General features: G+C 36.1%; 1 protein-coding gene across 7 annotated transcripts in view; it reads right to left on the reverse strand.

Annotated features, from left to right (window-relative positions):
• Positions 1–23,404, reverse strand: part of LOC114335194 (mucin-5AC) — a 436,134-nt gene that overhangs the window by 131,517 nt on the left and 281,213 nt on the right. For all 7 annotated transcript variants that reach the window (XM_050663155.1, XM_050663154.1, XM_028285392.2 and 4 more), the window contains exon 3: positions 20,623–20,899. In XM_050663155.1, the coding sequence (XP_050519112.1) occupies positions 20,623–20,899 (277 nt within the window). The remainder of the gene's footprint in view (positions 1–20,622; positions 20,900–23,404) is intronic.

Below are 23,404 nucleotides of genomic sequence, written 5' to 3' on the forward strand. Positions count from 1 at the left end.
AAATATTTTGCATATCGATTTGGACACGAATGATAGTACAGTTTTAGGACAGGATATTAAGGCGCGTTTACACGGTACACTTTGGATGATCATTCCGGATGGATCATCCAAAGTGATTGCGATGATGAAAGTAATTATCGTTTACATGGATGACCAAGACTGAATTAGTCTGAATATCTTTTAAAAAAACTTAGACATGTACTTTAAAAATAGAAAATTAGAAAAAAAATCGAAATTAATTCGGAAAGGCCCAAAGTATGATGCCTGGGGAAATCGGAGAGAAGAGGATATGGGACTACTGATGAGGAGGAAAAAACCTCCGAAACCGGTATAGACTCTTCCTGCACTCTCCGATTTAACCAGACTATTATGCAGCTGCTGCATTTTCGTGTTGCAAAGAAGTTGAAAATGTTTATACATTTTAATTCATTTACTCTTTTGTTGAGTACTAAGGAATCTTTCTTGTTGGAACTTTTACCACGCTGAGCAGATGGGTTGTGAATTATTTAAAATTCTCTCATCTTAATTTCCTCGGCATCCTGTTTGATTTATAAATTTTGAAAATCTCAGGAGGTTGTAACCAAAGAAAGCATTCCACCTGTTGTCAATCTGGTAGTATGGGAACGATATTTATTGTCGTTTTCTATGCTACTTCGATCGATGACTTACTTTGAAAAAACAGACGTTGGTGGGTAAGACCGTGGATAAATCGACGCTACAAAATGGGGGCGTCAACGTGTTTTTTAAAGGAGTGGTCTACAGAAGATCAAGCCATGTTAAAAAAACATCTAAAAACGTACAAACAACACAACTAGGTACGCTTTTTAAACGCCACAATAAACATCCACGTGGACCTGTTGCCGCCATTCACTAGTCACTGCCGACGAATCACAGCAATAAATGCATGTTTACATGGTTCACTTCGGATGATTCATCCGTTAAATGAACAAAAGTAGAACTCGGTTCAACTTCGTTCAATATTCATCTTGGATGATCATTTTCGATGATTAATAGTTTACACGATTCATTTATTTTTCACTTTGGATGATTCATCCGGGATGATCATCCAAAGTGTACCGTGAAAACGCGCCTGTAAGGCGAATTTACACTTATTCATTTTAGATGTACACTGCGGATAATACATGAATAGTGAAAGTGTAGATTTAAAGGCCAGCAATTTACATTTTCACTGACGGAATTCATTTCACAGTCTTTTCAAAATGGCGAATACGATTGTAAGTGTTGGCGTGGAGTTAATAAGTAAAGCATTACTAGAAGAGTGGCGAAAATTAGAAAAAAATCAGGAGTTTGCCTCTTTAAACCAAAATAAACGAAGAGAATAGACATCATCGCTTCCTGATCCACTCTTTTCTCACTTCCTAATTTTTGCTAACTCTGGACAATAGCGAGTGTGGATAGTTTTGATTTTTGATTTTATGTCGCCTATATTTAATCCAGATAAATGTAGCTCTTTTAATACAGACCGGTATGCATTTTCACGGATTATATTTTATGGTTTTATGGTAGTCCTCAGAATGAATATTCCACAGGCACTCATGATTACGATATATTTCTAGAAATATATGCATAATATGTTCGTCTTTCCATTGAAAAGCCATTTTATGTATCAAAAAAAATTATTCAACAGCGTTTTGATGGCATGGAATGTTCAATGATCTGAAAAAAACAAGTTTACACTTTACACTAGGGGTTCATGGTGGATGAATCATCCAGTCAATTCATCGAAAGTAGGAAGACGTTCTACTTTGTTCACTATTTACTTTGGATGTGCATCTTGGATGAAATGTAGATGAAGAGTATGTTTATACCTTTCATTGCGGACGAATCATCCGCAATGTACATCTAAAGTGAATAAGTGTAAATTCGCCTTTACAAAGGTCTTTATGCAGGACTACTCAAAGCTGAAAAAGTATAGAAGTCTTAGTTGTGTACAAGAGTTTATAAAAATAATATGAGCAACCCGACAAACTTGGAATACAATACAACATAAAATGCTAACGAGTAAGCCTTAGTATACAGGGTATACCTTAGCCGAGTAATTTTAGTATGTAGGGTTGGTCGAAATTTGAAATGAGTATTTTCTGATTTTTCTTAAATAGAACACGAGGTATTTTAGTATTGTAATGAAATTATATTTTATAGTACTTTTTTATTTCTTAAGCATTCCGTATACTCAAATGCTTTAATTTGTGAGTTATTCGTGATTATTTAAGTCAAAAATTAATTGCAACAAAAATTAAGTACGTGAAATTTTATCAGGTGACCATGAAAATATTAAATAAAAACGAATTTTTCGAAAAAAAATACATATGTATTAAATTTGACTGATCCTTAATTTATTAATACTGGGTGAGATATCAAAAGACCTACGTAGTTAAGATTGTAGATGCGTAAATATTAATAAAAACATACAAGATTTTACCTAGTTGGTATGACATTAAATTTGCTTAAACATTTGATATTATACTATTTTTATAGTTTAAGTTGCTTTGTTACCATTACAAATATGAATCTTTCTAACGAGAAATTGATTATGGTTTTTGTGCTAAGAGAGTATAACAAAAGGTGCTACTAGCAATAACAATTTATCATCAGCAGTTTACTGATAGACGACAACCAAGAAGAAAAACTTTTAAAAGTATAGGAATAGTTTCAACAAACTAGACCCTAACGCTAATCACACACACACACACACACACACACACACACACACACACACACACGCACACACACACACGCACACTAACACACACACACACACACACACACACACACACACACACACACACACACACACACACACACACACACACACACACACACACACACACACACACACACACACACACACACACACACACACACACACACACACACACACACACACACACACACACACACACACACACACACACACACACACACACACACACACACACACACACACACACACACACACACACACACACACACACACACACACACACACACACACACACACACACACACACACACACACACACACACACACACACACACACACACACACACACACACACACACACACACACACACACACACACACACACACACACACACACACACACACACACACACACACACACACACACACACACACACACACACACACACACACACACACACACACACACACACACACACACACACACACACACACACACACACACACACACACACACACACACACACACACACACACACACACACACACACACACACACACACACACACACACACACACACACACACACACACACACACACACACACACACACACACACACACACACACACACACACACACACACACACACACACACACACACACACACACACACACACACACACACACACACACACACACACACACACACACACACACACACACACACACACACACACACACACACACACACACACACACACACACACACACACACACACACACACACACACACACACACACACACACACACACACACACACACACACACACACACACACACACACACACACACACACACACACACACACACACACACACACACACACACACACACACACACACACACACACACACACACACACACACACACACACACACACACACACACACACACACACACACACACACACACACACACACACACACACACACACACACACACACACACACACACACACACACACACACACACACACACACACACACACACACACACACACACACACACACACACACACACACACACACACACACACACACACACACACACACACACACACACACACACACACACACACACACACACACACACACACACACACACACACACACACACACACACACACACACACACACACACACACACACACACACACACATGTGAACCACATGTGAGAACATTTCACACACGCCGACCGCTTATCGGTGCCAGCCCTATTTCTTTCTTAAATATCTCATCTTTTCATCTCTCATAAAATACCTATTTTGATATCTCATCCAATATTAATAAATTAAGGATCAGTCTAGATCCGAGGTTTTCAATCTGTGGTACAAGTAACACTGGTGGTACATATCATTATTGGCGGTGGTACACAAAACACAGAAAAAATTAAAATAGTAGTACTTAGTAAGTATTGATAATACAATTTAAAAATATATGTGGTAACAAAAATATTAAAAATAACTGTAGGTGGTACATCACTCGAAAAGGTTGAGAACCGCTGGTCTAGACTAATATATAGGTTTTTTTTTCGAAAAATTCTTTTTGATTAAATATTTTCACGGCCCCCTAATAAAATTTCATGTAATTTTTGTTGCAATTAATGTTTGGCTTAAAGAATCACGAATAACTAACAAATTAAAGCACTTAGGTATAGGGAATGCTTAAGAAATAAAAAATACCGTAAACTATCATTCATTACAATACTAAAATACAGGGTGTTCCTTTTAAGAATACTCATCAAATACTCATTCCGAGTTTCGACCAACCTTGTATACTAAAATTAAACATTTCGCTATATTAATAATTTTTAACGATAGTAGACTATATTAAAAATCTTTTGAATATGTAAATAAGAATTTGATGCCAAATCACTACAATTCTACAGGGTGTGAATATTGCTACCAAATTAACGAAAAAACGTAATTATCTTTTAAACCACTTCGTATATTATTACAAAACCTTATATTTTAAGAAAGAAGATATAGGAGAATGCAAAAATGTAAAGATATACAGGGTGTTCCATTAAAAAAAACATAATTTTGGGTCACCCTAACAATGCGGGTCACAAATAAGACAAGATTTTCGAGGTTTGAAAGGAGTTCCATTTTTTTAATCAAGATTAGGTCATCTTCTAATTTTTATATTATCGAAATTTTTGGAACACCCCGTATAATGCCTTCATTAAGAATGCATTTATTATTGATTACAGGTTTTACTTCACGATTAAATAACGCCCAAACGCTAATTAGAAATCTAAAACTATATTATAGTCAGAATTTATTATATTCCTATTTTTAATTGAACAGAAATTGATTCAATCTAAAATGGCTATCTCAAGGACCCCGGAACTTTAAATTCTACGGATATGTATGCTGGCTATTTCTGAAATTTCTAAAAGAAAAAACACAATAGGCCATATATCATGAGATCTAATCTTAAAATTGTGTAATCGAGATATTGCTTAAGTCAAATTTGTGTTCAGTTTGTAATGAACGCGAGGTAGTAGGTGTAAATTGTCATGATTTACTTGTTCTAGATAATCGATTTTTTAATATATGTTATTCGGTGTCTGGTACAAGGAATTATATCTAATATCAAATTAACATTTGTTAAGGTGATCACCTAGGGGCTTGTTCTCGATTTGCACTTGTCAGTTACTTAATGCAGACACCATTTCCGACCAACACAAAAAAAATCCTTTTATAACACAATACGTAATTATTTGATTTTAAAATTTGTATTTCATCATCATCATCTTGGTGCTACAGCCCTTAGAGGGCCTCGACCTTCTCAAGCTTTCTACGCCATTCTGTTCTGTCCCTTGCTTGCATTTTCCAGTTGCCGACTCCGATCTTCTCGGCATCTTGTGTTACCCCGTCCATCCACCTCAGCTTTGGTCAACCCTGTCTTCTCATTCCCACGGGTTGCGCTGTTAGAATCTTTTTTATCATGTTCGATTCAAGGGCCCGGGCTACATGTCCTGCCTACTGCAGGCGGTTTCGCTTAATTATAGTGACAATATCTTTTCCACCAAACGTATGCTTGTAGGTATTCTGCAGTTCAAAGTTATATCTACGCCTCCATATTCCGTTCTCACAGACCGCTCCGAATATCTTACGTAGCACCTTTCTTTCAAAAGTCGATAGAGCGGATTCATCTGTTTTAGTTAGCGTCCATGCCTCTGATCCATATGTGAGAACGGGGACTATCAATCTTCTATACAGTCTTATACGAGTTTTTTGAGACAGACGTTTGTTAGCTAAGTACTTTGATAGACTATGATAACACCTGTTTGCAATTATTATTCGTCTTTTTATTTCCCCTCATGTGTTATTAATGGGGTTAACCGATGTCCCTAGATATATAAACTCTTTGACCGCTTCGAAGTTTTGGTCATTGATGATTAGATCTGCGTCAACATTTCCAGCTCTTGTGTTTGTGTTAGTCGCCATGAATTTGAATTTATTTCAATTTATATGTAACCCCATTCGTTCTGCTGCTGCTACTAGCTCGGTTAGGATTTCCGCAGTTCTCGCTCTGGTTCTTGTTATAATGTCCACGTCGTCTGCATATGCTAGAATTTGGACATATCTATTGAATATTGTTCCCCTGCTATCTATATTAGCGTCTCGTACGACCTTTTCTAATGCTACATTAAAAAGTTGACACGCCAGCGCATCTCCCTGCCTTAACCCCTATGTATTTCAAAGGGGGTTGACGAGTCGTTTTGAATTTTTACTGCTGATATCATCTTCGCCATTGTCACTTTTATCATACATATGAGTTTTTTTGGAATTCCTAACTCATTCATAGCGTTGTAGAGACTTGGTCTTAAGACACTGTCATATGCAGCTTTAAAATCGACAAAAATATGGTACATATCTATGTTAAACTCTTGCGCTTTTTCCAGGATCTGTCGCAGTGTAAAGATCTGGTTAATGGTTGAACGTCCACGCCTGAATTCTGCCTGATATTCTCCTAGAAACGTTTCGGTATAAGGCTTCAATCTCTCGTGCAAAATGTTTGACAATATCTTGTATGCTGTATTTAGGAGAGTTATTCCGCGGTAATTATTGCATTCCAGTTGGCTTCCCTTTTTGTGTAACGGGCATATTAAGCCTAAGCTCCATTCTTCAGGCATTTGCTCCTCAGACCAAATTTTACAAACAATTTCTCGCATCACCTTGGTGAGCTGCTCTCCACCGTGCTTAAATAACTCTGCTGGGATGCCATCGCTGCCTGGGGATTTGTGGTTTCTTAGTTTTTCTATAGATATTGTCACTTCTTCTACCGAGGGGGTTCCACGAGTTCCTCATTTCGGTATTCCAGCTCTATATTGTTAGTAGGTTCCCCTTCCAGTAACTCTCGAAAGTGCTCTACCCATCGTAACAGGATATCCTCTTTGTTGGTAAGTAAGTTACCTTCCTTATCATTACAATAGTTGATTCTCGGTTTGAATTCTTTTCTAATAATATTTATTTGATGATAGAACTTTCTTGTTTCTCCGTGACTTATATGGCTTTCGAGCCGTTCTAATATGTCATTTTCCGAGTCTCGTTTCTTTTTTCGGTGTATGCGTTTTTCCTCTCTCCTTAAGTTTTTGTATCTATCTATTGTTGTCCTAGTTTTCCGTTATTGCATGGTCCTAAATGCCTCGTTCTTCTCATCTGTTATTTTTTGCAGTCTTGGTCGAACCAGTCGTTTTTTTCTTGGGTTCGGGATATTCCTAATGTGCTTTCGGCTGCTAATTTCACAGCCTCGTTGCAGTTGTTCCACATTTCCCCTGCTTGACTGGTCGACTGCCCAGGTGTGTTCTAGGGTTTCTTTTATATGTGACTGGAACTGTTTCTCTATGTTTTCATTTTTTAGCATATGTAAATTATATTTTACTTGTCTAGTGCCCCTTTCTTTCTTGGCATTGGAAATTCTTTGTCGTAACTTGGCCGCTACCATGAAATGGTCCGAGTCAATATTTGCGCCTCTGTAACTTCTGACGTCCATTAGGTTTGTAAAGTGCCTTCTGTCAATTATAACATGGTCAATTTGATTTGTGGTGTGTCCATTTGGTGATATTCAAGTTGCTTTATGGATATTCTTGTGATTAAAATATGTACTTCCCACAATTAAGTCTTTGGAAGCTGCCATACTAATAAGTCTTAAGCTTAAGCCATTGTCATTAGTAACGTCGTGAAGGCTGTGTTTACCAATATAATCTTGGTAGCATATCTCCTTTCCTATCTGGGCGTTCATGTCTCCAATGATTATTTTAATGTCGTTTTTGGCACAGTTATCATATGCTCTTTCGAGGTCTTCGTAGAATAAATCTTTAATTTCTTCGTCTTTTTCCTCGGTTGGCGCGTGCACGTTGATCAGGCATATGTTGAAAAATTTTCCTTTTATTCGAAGGATGCATAACCGATCATTTATGGCTTTAAAACCAATAATAATTTTTTTTATTTTCTTTGATACTAGGAACGCAGTTCCGAACTCATGTCGGTTCGGGTTACAGCTGTAATAGATATCATGTTCTTTTTTCTGCATAATGCCGGTTCCTGTCCATCTCATTTCTTGAATAGCTGCAATGTCTATTCTATATTTTAGGAGTTGATCTTGGAGCAGCTTCAGTCCCGCTGTCCTATACAGCATTCTTACATTCCAAGTACTAATCTTTAAATCATTGTCATTAGTTCGGTGCCTGGGTCGTCGTCTTGAATTCAGTCCGGCTTTTCTATCTCAAGATTTCGTAACAATAGGTTTTTACGGGATGAGGGAGTTAGCCTCATGTCCAACCCGCTTTTCGGAGGACCATTTCTCGCTTCCTCGTCAGCCCTGTATTTCGTCCTAAATTTGTATTTAAAGATGTTTATTATTATGTTTATATGGGATTAAATCTTCGTATTTTGTGCTAAGGTTTCTTCAGTTACGATATGGACAATTGTTAATGAAACACCCCGTATAAACATTATAATACACATAAATTGTATTAAGATTCCACAAGAAAATAGCTTCAAAACAATAATAATTGATACTATTGAAGGCATGAGATTGAGATGGTACTTACATGTAAGCCATATGACTGGAGACAGATAACCAAAGAAAGTGATGCAGTGGAGACTAGTGCAGAGAAAAAGAAGAGAATACCCGATAAAGAGATGGCAGGAGGACGTCAGAAAAACTATGACCGAAAGGAATCTACAGGATGGTGACTCCTCCTTCTTCAAGTGCCGCGACGGTATTTTATATGAAAAAGGCCTATTAAATATGTGATAAGGATGCAGATTTGTAAAACTAAAAATTGTGAATACGAGGGGTGGTGGATAACTTTTGAAACTGTGTGTACCAATTTCCGTGATTGATAACCTTCTGATACAAGATGGTATGTAAAGAGGCTTGGTTTAAAAAAGGTTATATATAAAAGCATAAAAAAGTTAAAAATGAATTATGAAGGTATAAAGTATTTAGCAAAAATGCAAAACGTGTTCTTTTAATGGCGTTTTAAATACAAGCCATCTGATTGGTGATTTATGATTTAATTAAATGACCTTGAACTTTTAAGCAAGATTTACAATATCGGCATGTCACTTTATTGCATTTAACATCCATATCTGTAACTGTGAAAGGTCAGTACAGGGTAAATACTTAGTGGGCTGGACCGAAAGTAAAATAATGTAGGCCATTTATATTAGGAATTTTCTTTATTCTTGTTTTAAAAGATCATGATTTTATATTGTAATTGATATGATGCACTTACAATTCTACTTTTGTCTTAGCTGATTCTTAGTCACTCGTTATTACAACATTGTAGGAATGGGATTTTGACCAAAAAGGCAGTCATTTTTTAAAATCAGAAGGACATTTTGAAAACAATGTTAAATAAGAAAGAATACACGAAAGTCTATATAATTAAAAAACTAACAAAATAGAGAAAGATATTTAAAAAATGGAACACCTTCGAATCATCATCGTCACTATCCATCCTCAAAAGTCCACTGCTGAACATAGGCCTCTTGCGCCGCTTTTATCCAGTTTGTGATAATCACAGATAAGGAACAGTTGATGTTAAATAAAATAAATACCTCAGGAAAAACACATGGCAAAAAGGGCTCACTTTTAAGAGTACAACCATAACTGCAAGTAGATAGTGCTCCAATCGAGCAAGTGAAAACATTCAAATACTTGGGAATGATGGTGAATGTCCAATGGAATCCTCAACAAGAAATAAAATGCCGTATCGAACAAGCAAGACAAGCTTTTATTAAATTTAAACTGCTACTTTATAACCGCAATCTTTCCTTCAATCTCCGTTACAAATGGTTAAGTGCTATGTATAGTCCATATTGTTATAGGGCATGCAGACCTGGACGTTGAAAATATCTTCCATTAATGAGAAATTAGAGGCCTTCGAAATGTGGAACTTGCGAAGAATATTTCGCATACCATGGACACTATGGACAGATATGGTGAGAAACGAGGAAGTTTCAACTGGAAGTTTTAACGAGGAGGCTCAACTGGATCAAGGCACGAAAAAATTGGATACCTGGGCCATATCCTGAGAGGAGAAAAATACGAAATCCCTCAACTAATCATCCAAGGAAAGATTGAAGCCAAGAGAGGAGAGGTAGGTCGCAAAAAAATGTCGTGGCTACGTAATATAAAGAACTGGACAGGTATAAATAATAGAGAGGAGAAGACCAAGAGAAGAGAAGGGGAAGATTTACAATGGCATGCAATTCTACTCACACTTTCCCATACTACCCTCGTATAAACCATCAATATTTTTGTCTCATAGAGAAATGAAATAATTATATTAGTTCTCCAGATAATAATATATATTAGCCATTAGTTACTGGGAAAAATGAAAACTTTAAGGTGAAAGGATGGTAAAAAGTGGTTTAGTATAAGTGATCGCTACTTATTTATTTCACTTTTCTTGTAAAACAGATAATTCCGCTAATAAACTTAATAGATTGGCGATATAATTATATTAAATAATGAGATAATATGACAGCCGTGGTTTTTGCATATGAAATTTAAATAATGGATATAGAAATTTATGCTATTAATGAGATTAATGAGATTAATTTATTATAAATACAACTAACACGCTAAATACAAAAAACTCTGATGTTTGTAATTAACGTATCAAGTCTTTTCTTTTTAATACTCAACACATTTTCTTTCCAACTAATGTGTACTTTATAGTACAAACTGAAAAATAAATCTTAATCTCATCTTAGAGTCCGTATCTTTTTTGGCAACAGGTTTATTTAATAGAATTATGGAAGTTGGACAAATGCCAGACGAATGGAGAAGCAGTATACTAGTACCTGTCTACAAAAACAAGGGAGATATACAACAATGTACAACCTACAGGGCTATAAAACTGCTTAGCCACACCATGAAAATATGGGAAAGAGTAATTGATAGAAGGATACGTGAAGAGACCGAAATATCCGAGAATCAATTTGGCTTTATGCAGGGCAGATCAACAACAGATGCAATTTTCATTTATGAGGCAGTTAATGGAAAAATACAGGAGTAAAGAAACAAACGCTCATATGGTATTCATTGATCTTGAAAAAGCATATGATAGAGTTCCTCGAGAGATTCTGTAGTGGGCACTCAATAAGAAAGGAGTCCCTGGTGAATATGTAAAGATTGTGAGGGATGTGTATGAGGGAGTAACGACTAGTGTTAGGACAGGTGTGGGAGAGACTGATAAATTTCATGTGAAAGTAGGATTGCACCAAGGCTCGGTGCTTAGTCCGTATTTATTCTCATTAGTTTTGGACCAGATAACAGCGAAACTACAGGGTAACATTCCATGGTGCTTAATGTATGCTGATGATGTCGTGTTAGTAGGAAATAGTGAAAGAAACTTAGAACAAAAACTGGAACAGTATAGACAAGCTCTCGAGGAAAAAGGTTTAAAACTTAGTATTACAAAGACAGAGTATTTGGAATGCTCATTTAAAGATGAAGTTACTACAAATAAAATGGTATTTTTGGATGGTGAACTGATTGTAAAAAAGCAATAGTTTTAAGTACCTGGGATCGGTGTTACAGAGTAATGGAGAAATAGATGGAGATGCATTCAGTAGAATTAGGGCTGGATGGATGAAGTGGAAGGAAGCGAGTGGTGTGCTGTGTGACAGGAAAATTCCAATGAAGTTGAAGGGAAAATTCTATAAAACAGCCATAAGGCCGGATATGATGTACGGAACTGAATGTTGGGCATTGAAAAAGAAAGAAGAACAACGAATGCACGTGGCGGAAATGAGAATGCTTAGATGGATGAGTGGAGTGACAAACAAGGATAAAATTAAAAATTAGTATTTTAGGGGAAGTCTAGGTGTGGTACCAATTGATGCCAAAATGAGAGAGCATAGGTTGAGATGGTTTGGTCATGTCCAACGTCGAGACGTTAATCACCCAATACGAAGAATTGCTGAAGTGCAGATTCCTGGAAGAAGTAGGAGAGGAAGACCAAAGAAGACGTGGGGGGAGATAGAATTGTGTGGATAAATGCAATTAGGGCAGCCGACCCCGTATAGGGATAAGGCAAAGAGAATAATGATGAGTCCGTATCTTTTTTGGCATTTATATCGGTCCCTTCATTTTAGTCTTTTATTTTGTATTGTCCAGTGTTTGTGAACAAAATTGTTCTTTCCCTTAATAGGCCTGGATCCTCGTACCAAAAATTTTATTAATAGCAAATTTTTATTAATAGCAAGCTGAAGATTTGTTAATAGCTTAACGGTGCCTAGTCTGACAAACTTTGATGTACGGTAACACTGGAATAGTGAGAAGTACTACGATTTAAATTTAATACGCAAAGTTTATGATTATTACAGTAGTTGTATAGAAACTGGAAGCAAATAAGGTATGTTTTTAAGAAGTATTTAAATGTCTTTTGGTTTAATATTTATAAATAAAGTACTTGATCAGACACTTGTAAGATTTAACATATATTTTATAAGTTCTAAAGTATGAGGTTATGTTTATAGTCGAAATTTATTAATGTTTGACAAAATCAGTTGATTAGAAGTTACTAGTCGTTACAAAGCGAGTGCAAAGTATAGTATATATTAACAAATTCCCAGCTTGCTCTTAATAAACCTTTTTTAGGTACGGGGAATCCAGGCCTATTACTTTTGTGTTTTTGTGTACTTCCCTAAACCACCCATCATCTACAACGACTGAGCAACGGTGTTTCGGGACACAAACTGCATCAATGTGTTGAGCATACTTCTTAGTAGTTCGGCTCATCATCAATAACCTTTACGGGTGCACTGCTGAACACAGGTCTCCCTCAGCTCTTTCCATCTGTCTCTGTCTTGTGCAACTTGCATCCAGTTACTGATGACACACTTCAGGTCGTCAGTCCAACTGGTTGGTGTGTGTCCTCTTTTCCATAGTTCTTCTTGTCGTGGTCTCTACTCGACGATACGTTTTGTCCATCGGCTGTCTGAGAATCTGGCGACGTGTACTGCCCAATTCCACTTTAGATTGGATAGCGTCTATTGTTTTTGCCCTACGATGTATTTCTTCGTTTGGGATTCGATCCCTCACATAAACACCCAATATCTGGCGCTCCATAGCCCTCTCAGTCACTCGAATCTTTTTTGTGAGTGTTACTGTTTCCACTCCATAAGTACAGGTACCACACACTGATCAAAGATTTTCCTTTTGAGGCATATGGGTACCATTTACCAAGCGCTACCCAGGCTAATCCTATACGACGTGGGAGCCCACTAGTCAGGTTATCTCTGCCCAACCGAATTTCGTGTCATAAGTACTTATACAATGCAGTTTGATCAATATACCTTTCATCAACAGCAATATTAGGATTTAACACCAGATTAGTCATTATTTTCATTTTGTTCATGTTCATCTTTAGTTCGAACTCTCAGGAAGCATGATATAATTTTTCCAACATTATCATTGTATCACCCATACGATCGGCTACAAGGACAATGTCATCTGCGAATCACAAATGAATGAGCGTCTCTCCATTTATGTTGATACCATACTCGCTCAGATCTGCCTTCTTACAAGTATGTTCTAAAAGTATCGTGAATAGCTTTGGAGAGACGGTGTCTCCTTACCCAGTGCCGGATTTACCACTAGGCCGACTAGGCCGCGGCCTAGGGCCGCAAGCAAAAGGGGGCCGCAGCGGTTTGTAAAAAAACTTTTTTGGTAAAAAAATTGTCACAACATTGTAGCAATAACGATAAGAAACTCCTTCCAAAAAGAGTAAACGTTACAAGATGCATGGCATGCTGTAAAAGCCATTTTACTTAACTACTGGAGCTACTACGAGGCAATTAAAAAAATATCAGCCGATACAGGGGAAACAAATGTGAGCCGAGCTGAAGCTAATGGAATGAGTAAACAATTTTTATAATTAGAGAATGCTATTCTATTAACATGTGGTACGATATTTTACAAACGTTTTGACAAGACTACCAAAACAATGCAAAAGACTGCTACAGACTTGAATGTGACTTGCAACATATACAAATCCCTAAAGGATTTGAGTCTGAGAGACAACTTTGATTTCTATGAAAAAAAAAGGAAAAGAGTTGTATAAAAATAAAACCTATATTCTTGAAAAAAAAAGACGCCCTAAAAGAAAAGCTCTCCCTGGCGAAGACAAAGAAGATGAATCTACTGAACCTCACTTTAATGGCAAAGAAGACTTAAAGATTAATACATTCAATGTTGTAATTGACAGGCTTTATTCAGAATTGAAAGAAAGATCCGAAGTTTATTTCAGCCTTAATGAAGAATTTGGATTTTTAAACAAGTTAAACAACGTCAATTTCCAATGAAGAAATCAGGGGAAAAGCTTCTATTTTAGCTAAAAAGTATCGAATCGACATAGACGGTGACTTTGGAGAAGAGTGTGTAGGTACAGTTCAAAGGCTTTGTTGAAAGTATATTTGATGAATAAAGAGAACCTCATGATAACAAGATTACCAATTTACCAATCCTCCGAGGAATACACTTTTGGAGTATCTGAAACTCATTCGTGAAAAACAGTTAACAACATTATTTTCGAATATGGACACAGCTTTGCGCATCCTACTATGCATGATAACATCTAATACATCTGGAGAAAGATCATTCAGCGTGTTGAAAATAATCAAAAACTACTTGAGGAACTCGACTTTTGACGAAGATTCTAGATTGTCTAGTTTGACTAGTTTTGTTTCAAATGCTGAGCTTTTTAAGCCTTAAACTTTAACGATTTGATTAAAAATTTTGCAGCCAAAAAGCTAGTGTTTGGAGTTTAGATATGAGATTTATTATGAGTATGGAGTGGAGTGAGTGTCAATTTAATCACTAATCCAAATTTATCCAAATTAAGAACATGATATTGACATTTTTCAGTATAAGAGAATAATGTCAGAATTTACCGATCTAGAACTTTATTTGTTGTATCCTTAGTATTTTTATTTTTCAGTACCGTATCCTATTACTATTACAGCTCATATTATTTTGCTTGTTCTTTTACTTATAATGTCTTTTCAACTCGGCTTTTTTTAGTCTTTTGTTGCCACCTGTACTCTTCCCCCCGAATGAAACAAATGTTATTTAATTTTAACAATTAATTGCAATACTAATTTATAATATAATAATTTTAGCAATATTAATAATTTTTCAAATAACTGCTGTTGGCTAACTTTTTGAATTATATATTTTTTATAAATATAGAAATTGTTGGTAGAGCTGTTTTGGGGTTTTAGCCAAATTTGTAAACCAAGATTATTTAATTAGCGAATACAATATTTCAACCTATTTATGTACCGTATTCAAATAGAACATTAATGGGATTTCTGTTCATTTATGTTATGCTCTGTATGTTGTACCAATTTTAAAAAGTAAAATTAAAACAAACGTAATGTATTAATATGAAATGTGTTTTATACTTTAATTACATAATCTTGAAGTTATCGGGGGCCGCTCGGGGTAATTTGGCCTAGGGCCGCAAGCACCCTAAATCCGGCACTGTCCTTACCGTACTCCTCTCTGTATACAGAATTTATTATTTGTTTCTTGTTCAGATAGTCTAAGGGTACGAATATGCCGAAGATACATGGATGAGCGCGGTGTAGGGTGTAGGTCGCGATCTCGGTGGCTACATCGATGCCAAAACAAACCTTCATTTTCTTATGAGATCGCACATACCGAGTATGTGTCACACGTTCACCCTCGCGACCTATCATCGCGGTTTACAACGATGTCGATGCCAAAACAAAATAGTTTGTTTTACATCGCAATCGAGCTACTGATCGCGTGGTAAATTAAAGTTTATTAGTGGATTTTAAACCACGCGATATTCGCCGGAGATACGGCTGGTGTATTTATTCATTTCTATTCATTTCTTGTTGTAATCAGGTTGTGACAAGTTTTGGTTATCTGTAAACCACAAAGAACACTGAAAGGAAGGTATCTTCGGTATGTTCTGCCCGTCCTCGATGTAAACCTCTACCGCGATCGCGACCTACACCGCTCTCATCCATGTATCTTCGGCGTGTTCTTACCCTAAGGGTAAAACATGTCGAAGATACATGGATGAGCGTGGTGTAGGTCGCGATCGCGGTCGCTACATCGATATCAAAACAAACCTTTATTTTCTTATGAGATCTCACATACCAAGGATGTGTCACCCGTTCACCCTCGCGACCTTGCATCGCGGTTTACAATGATGTCGATGCCAAAACAGAATACGGAAAGTATCTTCGGTATGTTCTGCCCGTCGTCGATGTAAACCTCGACCGCGATCGCGACCTACACCGCGCTCATCCATGTATCTTCGGCATTTTTTACCCTTTATCGATGTCAAAACAAACCTTCATTTTCTTATGAGATCGCACATACCAAGGATGCGTCATCCGTTCACCCTGCGACCTATCATCGCGGTTTACAGCGATGTCGATGCGATAAAACAAAATAGTTTCATTTACATCGCTATCGAGCTGCTGATGGCGTGGTAAATTATAGTTTATTGGCGGTTTTTAAACCACGTGACATTCGCCGGAGATACGGCTGGTGTATTTATTCATTTTTTGTTGTAATCAGGTTGCCACAAGTTTTGGTTATATGGAAATCGCAAAGAACACTTGAAGGAAGGTATCTTCGGTCTGTTTTGACCGTCATCGATGTAAACCTCGACCGCGATCGCGACCTACACCGCGCTCATCCATGTATCTTCGGTATGTTCGTACCCTTACACTGGCCGTGTCATTTTGGTAGATATATTTGATTATGTTAGTGTAGCGATGGTCTATTCGGCATTCTGTCAATGCTTAAACATTTTCTGCTATTTAATGGTATACAATGCTTTCTCTTAGTCCACGAATATCAGTGCTGGTTTGTTGTATTCTGCAGACTTCTCTATAAGGTTCTTTATCACTAGTAAGTTGTGGTTAGTGCTATATCCCGATCTAAATTCAACTTGTTCTCTAGATAGAAGTCTAACTTCTGATATAAGTCTAACTTAGTCTCCAGTTTTTTTTTGACAGTTTTTGTGAAAAGTTTATATGTGTGATAGCAAACTAATACGACTGTAGTTTTTTAGATCTGCTATGTCTCCTTTCTTGTGTAATAAAACAATGACTGTATTGTTCCATTGAGAAAGGAAATGCATTCGGTGAGAAATGGGTTGGTCCAAATATCTTTACTCCAGGGAAATAAGGCAAAAATATACCATCTTCGGGTCACTTGAGCAGCCAGGTTGCAAATGGGTTTTTTTGGGTACTATATACCTAATACATTATACATACAAAAATGCCCGTCACAGTTCGGACGAGAAATTTAGTTATTAACAAATAAGTGTCAAAAATGGCAGTTTTTTCGTTTAAATCGCTACGGGTAAAAATAGGGTAATTAAATATCTTATTTATACTGTTATTCTTTTAGTGGATGAGCCAAGGTTTAAAATTGCAGTTTTTGAATTTCGGTTTGATTATTTGTTGCTTCAGAAATTGCAAAATAATACTAAAATTTCGAAAATAAAAAAATTGCTATAACTTTTGTGAAAATTACTTTAAGACTTTCATATCGCACGAAAAGTCGAGACAAACAGTCCATATAATGCACAAAAAATTTTAAGACGATTCGTTAATTAGTTTAAGTTTTATTCAATTTGTTTATCCCAATGAGCTTTTTTTTCGCAATATTATTGGTCAGAAAATAGTAATGATATAGCAATTCTGTGAAAACCACATGAAAGAAGAAAAGCCATTTTTTTAAAGTATTTTAAAAAAATCATTAAAAGTCATTTTTATCATTCCAAAACATTTTATTATATAGGGTCATTTTTAGTTCAAAAACAATTTGAATAACTTTGTTAATATTGACTGTAGATTAAAACTACTTTGGGATTTAAAAAGCTGGTATTTTTATACGAATTAAAAAAACTTTTTGCCTAGGTTAATTACAGTCAAAGTTAGTCACTTTTTTTTATTTAATTGACAGCTACTTTATTTATCACAATTAAGCAACCCAACTAGCGCCATTTCGAAGTTGAAGGCATATAGTTTATGTGTAAAAGTTTGAGTAAACTTTAAACTTCAACAGCGTTGTTAATAAAGCTTTAAAAATAACGTTCTAACGAAATCGATTTGTGGTCGGTGGAAATGAATTATTAAAATCCGTGCACTCAAAAAATGAAACTGATTCTTCAAACAAATGCTTCGATTAATATATCCAGAGCTTTTTGATGGATTTTGATCATAATTTTTTTAAATTGTATGTACTCGTAGTCTTGTAGAGTACGTTATGTACGTAAATCCCCACATAAAATTTCAAAATGTTAGGGGGAGTTCCCCTTATCACTCACGGATATGAAAAATAGATTACGACCGATTCTAAGACCTACCGAATATACATATATAATTTCATAAAAATCGGCCAAGCGGTCTCGGAGGAGTACGACAACTAACACTGTGACAGGAGAATTTTTTTGATGTAAATATATAGATGGGTATTAACAAATAGGAGTTGGTGATGGAAAAGTGTAAATTAAGGGTTGTATGTATTTTTCAATCCTGCATCATATAAAATTAAGATAGACAATTTTGTCCAAAAAAATTAACAAAAGTGTCAGGGGGCCACCCCCTTTAGAACTTATGGGTATGAAAAACAGATTAAAACCTATTCTTAGTCCCATAGAATATACTTGTAAAATTTCATAAAAATCGGCCAAGCCGTTTCGGAGTAGTATGGTAACTAACACTGTTACAGGAGAATTTTATGTATATTGAAGTAACTGTGAATTAAATAATAAAAGTGGCTAACTTTCACCGTAATTAACCTAAGCGAAAAGTTTTTTTTTTAATTTTTTTAAATATACCAGCTTTTGAAATTCCAAGGTAAATTTACTCTACAGTCAATATTAACAAAGCTATTCAAATTGTTTACAAGCCAAAAATGACTCTACTTTAGTAAAATATTTTCGTAGTGACAAAAATTACTTTTTGATGATTTTCTTCAATAATTTGAAAACAAGACTATCGTCACTATTGTTCTTTCATGTGGTTTTCACAGAATTTCTATATAATTATTATTTTCTGAACAATAACATTACAAAAAAAGCTCTTTGGGATAAACAGATTGAATAAAATTTAAACTAATTGACGAATCGCCTTAAAATTTGTTGTGCAGTATATGGACTCTGACTCAACTTTTTGTGAAATATAAAAGTCGTAAGGTCACTTTCGCGAAAGTTATAGCAAATTTTTTATTTTCGAAATTTTAATGCAATTTTCGAAGCAACAAATGATCGGACCAAAATTAAAAAACTGCCATTTGAAACATTGGCTCATCTGCTAAAAGAAGAATTCTATAAATAAGATATTTAATTATCCTATTTTTAGCTGTAGCGATTTAAACGAAAAAACTGCCATTTTTGACCCTTATTTGTTAATAACTAAAATTCTCGTCCGAACTGTGACGGGCATTTTTGTATGTATAATGTATTAGGTATATAGTACCCAAAAAACCCATTTGCAACCTGGCTGCTCAAGTGTCCCGACAAAAACCTTATTTCTCTGGACTACTTTCTTAGTATTTTGCATTCAAATATTCTCAGTGGATTTTCATCAGTGGTTGAGAGAGCCCACGTTTCACATCCATATGTGGCCACTGGTCTAATTACAGTTTTGTAGATTCTAAGCTTAGACTTGCGATTCAATAACTTACTGTTCTTTAAGTCTTTGGATTCATAAAAGCACTTATTACCGCTAAGAATCCGTGCTTGTATTTCTTGACTGATATTGTTGTTATTTATTATTGAACCTAGGTAGGGAAAAGTGGAGGCATATTCGTAGGTATGGTTGTCTACCTTTAGATTCTCATGTTGATTCGACTTAGTGCACTCCATACAATTTGTTTTACTTTCATTAATATACCTGTAGTTTTTTTGAACTATTGTAGCTATTTCTCCTGTATTGTTTTCACTTATGTCTTTTCGATTTCATCGCTGCATATCCTCATTTAGATGGCTGAGGAGAATTCTTGTATATGTCTGGTTAGTGGGTAGCTCGGCTCACTGTATATCAAAACAGCACAATTTCTATCTTTTGGTAATTCCTTTCGATTTTTTTCACTCTTAGTCCACTTGTTTTTACTTTATCTCTTGGATAAAGCAATTTGAACATTCCTTATTTTAAGGGTATCAATCAAGTTTATTCACGATTCTGTTTTTGCTAACCTATAATGCATAACCTTTCAAAAATATTAATTTTTATAGTAACCGGACCAACCTCTTGTCAAAAAACCGAAATTTTTGAAAATATTGACAAAGATTATTAATATCTAACCTTGATTATCTCTTGCTGTGTTTGCTGTAAGTTTCTTGGTTGTCCTCTAGATGTCACCACAGCAGCTGGTTGCACTAGTGGCGGTGGTGGTGGTGGAGGAGCAGAATATCTTGGCCTTGTGTCTTCTCGCTCTTTATCCTTTTCTCTTTCTCGGCCTCGATCTTTACTTCTTGCAGGTGGGCTGTAAGATGAGTAGGAAGCTGGAGCTCCAGATACTGAGACGTCCAATCCGTCACATCCTACGTTTCTCGGCCAGTCACAAGTTTGGAGTTCGTGACTAAAATAAGATTTAATAAGTTAGCAAAATCAATGAGATAATTAATAAAATTGATCAAAAATGTGTTCAACCGAAATATTTACGAAATTTTAATAAACGTTTGAGATCTGGAGTAGATAGAGTATATATATATAACACCGGTTTATAGCATCCTGCGCCTTTCGGTTCCTATTTTCCAGCAGCGTCGATCTGTCCAACCTCCCGGTCGGAGATCTCTCTCAGACATTGCTTTCTGGATTCCACTTATCCAGGTAGTTTTCGGTCTGCCCCTTTTTCTTCTTTCCGGGGATTGCCATTCCATTATTAGCTTTTGGAGTCGATGTTCCTGCATTCTTTGTACATGGCCATACCAACACAGTTGTTTTTGTTAGACTTCTTCTATTATGTTTGTTTTCTATTCATAATATCTCGTACCCGTCCATTCGTTACATGTGAGACTCTGGAGATGCAGGCCGATCTTCACCAGAAGTCCATTTCCAGTGCGAACAACTTCTGTTCTGTCCGCTTATTCAGTTGCCAGGTTTCACATCTATACAGTACCACGCTTTTAAAGATGCTATTATATAGCTGTGTTTTCTTTTCTTTTAATATGGTTTTTGGCTAAGTAGTGAGTTCAAAGCTCCTATTACCTTCTTTCCTTTCATAATTCTTTCCTCTTTCGAATTCTGTCCTTCCACTTTGTTGGATTCTCGTTCCAAGGCATACATAATCAGAGCTTGGCTCGATAACCATATCATACTCTAGTTGTAACTCATTTTTCTGTCCTCTTATACACATATATTTGGTTTTCTCTATATTAACGTATAGGCACCATTTTTTGTATTCTCGAAACATCTGGTTTGTCATAAATATTAGATCATCTTTATCCTGGGCAATCACCACCTGATCGTTAGCAAAATGCAGTGTGTATAGTGTTGAGTCGTCGTTTAGCTATATCCCCATTCCAGAACACGATTTCCGCAACTTATTCAAGACCTCATTTATATAGATTTTAAACAGTGTTGGCAATAAGCTGCATCCCTGTCGTAGTCCCTTATTCACCATGAAGCTATCGGATAATCTGTTGTTGATTTTTATGTTTGTTTGAATATTGTTATAGAACTCTTGCACTGCTTTTAGCAAAGTTATATTAATAGGAGATATTTTAGGACTTGCCATAATTTACAAAGTGGTACAGTATCATATGCCTTAGTTAGATCGACGAATAGTAGATGTATTTCTCTGTCTCTGGCTACTTTTTTTTCGTTGAGTTGGTTGAGCGTGAAGATGTGGTCGATACAGGATATTCCTGCTCGGAATCCTGCTTTGCTAGTTGTTCGATCTCTTAAGCCAAGCCGCACACCAAAGAAACATGAAACGAAAAACATGAAACATGAAACGAAAAACATGTTTCATGAAAAGAAAACACTGCTAAACAAATCTCAAAGTCCGCCTACCAATGAAACGAGTGTGATTCATGCTCATGACGCATTTTTATTTTAGGAGAGTTTCGTAAATGGCCGGACGTATATTTGTTTAGCAGTGGTTTATTTCCATGAAACGTAATTTACGTTTCATGTTTCTTTGATGTGCGGCTGGGCTTAGGCACATCAAAGAAACATAAAACTTGAAACATTTAACGTGAAACATGAAACAAATAAATTGTAAAAAAAGTAACCGTTTCAAGTGATTGCTAATCGACGAAACATAAATAAAACTTGTATAGTCGGTAATGGATAGTGACGTGGTCGTTGCTGTCGGCGCCGTTCTTTAATTGCTTTTTAATATCAAAGAAACGTGAAACATAAAACGTGAAACATAAAACAAATAAATTGTGAAGAACGAAACCGTTTCATGTTATAGAGTGTAGGAAACAGAGGTTGAACTTCGAAAATAAGTCCGCTTTTATTCTTTTTCTAGTATATCAAGAGGTGCTTTTAATGAGACTAACTTTTTCTTAAAAGATTTCGCCCCGGAACACCCATTTTCATCCCTTTAAAGGAGGTAGTTTGTCGTTTTTGAGAAACGTAGCCCTTCCTGTACGTTATTGCAAAAAAACCTTAAGAGAAATATGAAGATTACTATATTTCCTACAATTTATTCCGCGACAGACACACCGTTTAGCGGAGGTGGCGCCCCAAAGTTGACAAGTTTTTAAAAAAGATGTTTTAAAAAAAATTATTTTTCCCTAATCGTAATGGGAATCAAGAAGCAACCCAGCGGCAGTTATTAATCACAAATAAATGTCTGATTTTTTGGTATAGGTTTCATTTAAGAGCAATTGTCCAGTTTTTAATTACAGGGTGTTACATTTTAAAAAGCTTTTTTACATATACCATCTGAACCGCTTATGCTAGCGTAAAAAATGAATAGGTGACGGAAAAAATAACAAAAACTGGAGCCCGCCAAAGCATTTCTAAGGTTTGCGGCGCCACTCTGCCCCGTAACGGTTGCTTATACGAAAAAATTGCGTAGGACCTTATTTGTAGATCAAATAGTGGTCTAAAATTCTGTATAAGCTTTGTT

This window comes from Diabrotica virgifera, chromosome 10, assembly GCF_917563875.1.
Source record: "Diabrotica virgifera virgifera chromosome 10, PGI_DIABVI_V3a".
Taxonomy (NCBI): domain Eukaryota; kingdom Metazoa; phylum Arthropoda; class Insecta; order Coleoptera; family Chrysomelidae; genus Diabrotica; species Diabrotica virgifera.